This window comes from Triticum aestivum, chromosome 7D (assembly GCF_018294505.1).
Source record: "Triticum aestivum cultivar Chinese Spring chromosome 7D, IWGSC CS RefSeq v2.1, whole genome shotgun sequence".
NCBI classification, from domain to species: domain Eukaryota; kingdom Viridiplantae; phylum Streptophyta; class Magnoliopsida; order Poales; family Poaceae; genus Triticum; species Triticum aestivum.
This window is the reverse complement of record NC_057814.1, coordinates 40,201,902-40,206,229: the sequence shown is the minus strand read 5'-3', so window position 1 is coordinate 40,206,229 and position 4,328 is coordinate 40,201,902. Positions and strand designations below refer to the sequence as shown.

The 4,328-nt window shown below is 46.0% G+C and overlaps 1 protein-coding gene across 1 annotated transcript; it reads right to left on the bottom strand.

Annotated features, from left to right (window-relative positions):
* Positions 1 to 3,388: 3,388 nt before the first annotated feature.
* Positions 3,389 to 3,923, bottom strand: LOC123168969 (uncharacterized). The gene has a single exon (XM_044586829.1). It carries the CDS (start codon positions 3,858 to 3,860, stop codon positions 3,558 to 3,560), a length of 303 nt encoding a protein of 100 aa, XP_044442764.1. The 5' UTR covers positions 3,861 to 3,923; the 3' UTR covers positions 3,389 to 3,557.
* Between the last annotated feature and the right edge of the window lie 405 nt (positions 3,924 to 4,328).

The following is a 4,328-nucleotide window of genomic DNA, read 5'->3' as shown; positions in this document are numbered from 1 at the left end:
TAGAAACTTGCAGGTGCAACATTCTACATCAAAATCCCTGCAAAAAAACAATGAACTTCAAAATAAAAGAAGCAATTGCTTGCCCATTCAGATTTGTAGGAAAAAACGAGAGGAAACGAAACCTAGTATAGTTGTGGTCTTCAGAACGTGAGTGGGCGTGTAGTTGTGCATGCCGAGAAGGTTAAATAAGCGCACGTGGCGACCTGTAACAGAAGCCTCTCCGTCGCCTGGATCTCCTCCACGTTGCCTTCTCCCCACCGCTACTGGGTTCTATTCAGTGTCCGATCGGATGAGGCGCTGAGATGCAGAGTAGGTGAAGGGTGGACGCACGGGGCAAGCGAAGCACTGCCGAAGCGGGGCAGTTGTTGCCGCCGCAGTTTTTTTGGCGCAAAGCAGTTGGTGGCGGAGGTAGCCGTCACGGTGAGCGAACCCGTGGAGATCGGGAATGAGCTCGCCCTTGAGGTGCAAGACGGGTTTGAGCAGATCGGTCAGGCAGGTGAGATTTACTCGCCCGAGGCCGTGGTCAAGTGGTTGCGACGGGGCAGCAATGCATGCAAGATTAATACGGGATGGATAAATTAGCGCCCTTAATTGATGGAATGGGAGATCAGCTTCTAAACACAGGCCGTGGGATTTAAAATGAATGAACGATAGAGGACACGTCTGATGAAAGTTTTCTATCAGACCTCTGATGTTAAGCGTTTCCCAAATTTAAAAGCCATGCATATTAATAGATCAAACTATGTTTAAATAGTAAGAATAAAATGCCTAGCTTAATTGGAAATTTAAAAAAAAATCAAGGCCTCAGGGTGGTACACTCAACAATAGGTACTCGCTCCGTATGTAGTTATTCGCCTCCCTCATATTTAGTGTCAAAATATCACAAAATAACTACTACAATGTAAACTATATTTGACGAATGTTACAAATTCAATGATATACTTTTTTTGAATGGTGTGTGAATCCTTTTCTGAATACAAATTCAATGATATACTTTTTGTAGCATATAAATCATATTTCTTAGTCATAAAGATGGTTGAAATTTGACCAAAAATATGATGGGGCTCAATAAACCAGGATGTAGGAAGTAAAATGTTCAACCAAGGGATTGCTAGTCCTCACAAGAAAAAACAACACATTACTTTATTGTGTTCATTCCTTGACTGAGTGATGGATCGATGGAGAGGGGTGAGGTCGGTGTTGGTCGCCTCGGGGTGGTGGCACGATAGTGGGAGGGTGATGCAGTGGACTAGGATATAACGATGAGCTTTTCCGATGACATGTGGCAGTGGCGGCAATGATAGGAAGTGGCGGAAGAGGGGGTAGTGGTGGATAGCACGTACCACTTTCCTATCATCAAATGAAAAAAGAAGGACCAATGTGTGTCATTATAGTTTCTTTTCATTTGTATTGAAGCTTGGAGCCTCTCCAACACCGGCCCCTAAAATGAGCACTATATTTGTCCGCGGACTAGTCCGGACCAGTTCGTGGACACTGATGCGGGAGCTGGTCATTCAATCATATATGCATATATTTCAATGCAAATTTTGACAAACCGGACTAATTTCATCAAACCAGATGATTTTCATTTAACCAGACAAAATTCATTATATTTTTGCAATATTTCAACTAAATAAAAGCCTCCGGAAGTTCGTCATCCATCTGGTTAAATATTATGAGCTGGCAAATTAAATGATCTTCATTCATGGACAATATGTTTGCTATGTAATGGAGTATGTCCCGTTGCAACGCACGACAGATTTCTAATGACATGTATCAAGATCATAGGTAACATGGTCAGTCTGTCAATTGACCGATCATAGCGCTAGGGCTCTTGCAACCATCAGAACTGCAAGCGTGGCCTCCTGCCACACTGTGTATAGGCCCGACACTGCGTTGGGCCGGGACCCAGTCCTCGGCGACCAGGCCACTAAAAGCGAGGCAAGCGGGGTGAGGTACGACAGCGGCAGTGTGGGCTTGTGCCCACTGCCAGACAACGTCGGCCGTAGGAAGAGTAGGCCGCCGGATGGCGTCAGTGTGTTCCCTTGCGTAATACTCCCTCCGTTCGGAAATACTTGTCCGAGAAATGAATGTATCTAAATGTATTTTAGTTCTAGATACATCCATTTTGGCGACACGTATTTCTGAACGAAGGGAGTAGGTGGGAAGAGTGGGCCGCCAGACGACATGGCCGGCGTCGGCGGTGGGAAGATCGTGCCGCCAGGCGGCAAGGACGGCATCGGTGGCAGGAAGAGCAGGCCGCTATATGGCGTGGACATCATGCACGATGGCTTGATGGCCATTACTACTACCTGGTAAAAGTAATCATTTAGGCTGGGAAGGGGGAGCACGCCCCCCTCAGACTTCTAAATAGCTCTGTCGTTGCTCCTCTCTTGTTTTCTTTGCTAGAGGTTTCCCGATGGGGAATTTGTGTGGGTTATAATGGTCGCTCTGGCTTTATATAGCAGTTTGCCTCTGTTGAGTGGCCGGGTGGGAACTTTTTTGCGTTTTTGAAAAGACCAACTATCAATGAAATATACTATTTTTAAATAGTTGATCCCCACTAATTTTAATGATCTCAACATGTAGCCTGCCACCTCATCAAGTGTGTCATGTCAGGATCCACTAACACTATTTTACAGCCCCATGCAAACCACATGCATACTTCGTGTTCACACATAGTACAAGAATGCATACTCTTTATTCACACACAATGCAAGTATGACATAGTTTCACATTAAAAATAGTAGTTTTTGTTTTAGATCATTTTCTTCATACACAACTCATCAGGAATTAATCTTTAAAAACCCTGTCGCAACCTGTGGGGTAGTCACCTAGTTTACCATAGATATTTAAGTGCTCCGAATATATATAAAAAAATAAGGAAAATTTGGTTCACAGGGTTGGATGGCCGTCCCCTATCCGTTGTCCACGGACATATTCAGACATCTTTCATGAACGTTTTGCGTATCTGTTTTTATGGAGATGCCCCAATAACCTGCACATACTCATGCATATCTGCAAGATCGAGACTGCAGTACATCACTTGCCGGCTGCTCTGCTTTTAGATACTACTTTTGTTTCTGTCCAACATTGCTATGCAAGGTCAGACTATTCTTTTGCCAAATGGCAAGCTTGGCGTGTAAAATCGAACACCTAGTACAATTCTGCACACATGCAGAGACTGTAGTTTTGTTCTCTCCTCACTGATATTCTCTTCCTCTTATACTACTTTTCAGGCAGCGACTAATTAACATGCACTGGAAAGCAGACCGGAAAAATATTCAACGTCGTGAGAGATAAGTCCAACAGAGATAGTCAAACAGTAGACTGGCTGAATGATCTACATGAACTTGGAATCGAAGCCATAAGCTGATACTTGTAGATATCCCCTTTAAACTCTTTTCGTTTGTATTGAAGCTTATGCACCAGTCGAACAGTACAATCGAATGAACAAAAAAAATCACAGCCCCAAGTACGTGTCAAGCATCTAACCGATCCAATTCTATACAGAATTACTGATCAAAATCAAGAAAGCCGGCATGACACTGACTTGCTTAGTGCATGACGATGGTGTCAAAGCAATTGAGCCCGTCGAACGCGAGCTCGAACCCGGGGCGCCGCTGCGCCGTCGGCTTGCCAGTGAAGTAACCCTGCGCCTTCTCAGAGTCCGGCTTGTTAGCCACTGCTGGCTTCGTCGCGTGGCCGCCACCTGAGACCAGCCTTTTGACCGTGCCGGCGGTAAGCACCGATGTGCCGTAGCCGTCCAGCGGGGCCTCGCAGAAGACGAGCGCCGTGAAGAACCTCTCCATAGCCATGGATCCTCTACTGCCGAATGCTTTGATCAGGCAGTCTGGCATCAAGGATTACTTGTTGCTGCTGGTAGAACGAAGGAAGATATTCTTGTTTGCTTGGTGATCCAGCTGGACGTCGGGGTTGGGATTTTATAGGGTCGCCCTGTGCGTGCAGGTCTCCGGTTGGAATTCGGAGGGCACGCGGAAGCAGAGTACGCACGAGCCGGAGTCTAGAGGATTGCGACCGTGCCGTGTCGGGTTGGATTAGATGGAGTCTACTCTGTCTCCACCATGCCTGCGCGTGCGGACAAGGACATCCGGGTTTGACCTATTCTTACCCGTAGCGTGACGTGAGGTTGAGAAGCACATCACCGTTGGATTAGATATTCCTTTGCTGCTGTATACTGACTTTTCGGTCAAATCATATCGTCTCGGCTTTGAATTTCGTAGTAGTGATAGAAGATTCGGACTGCCACCTAGAAGGGGGTTAGGTGCCACGGAATCCGTTAGCGTCCAATCTTTGAAAACACATTG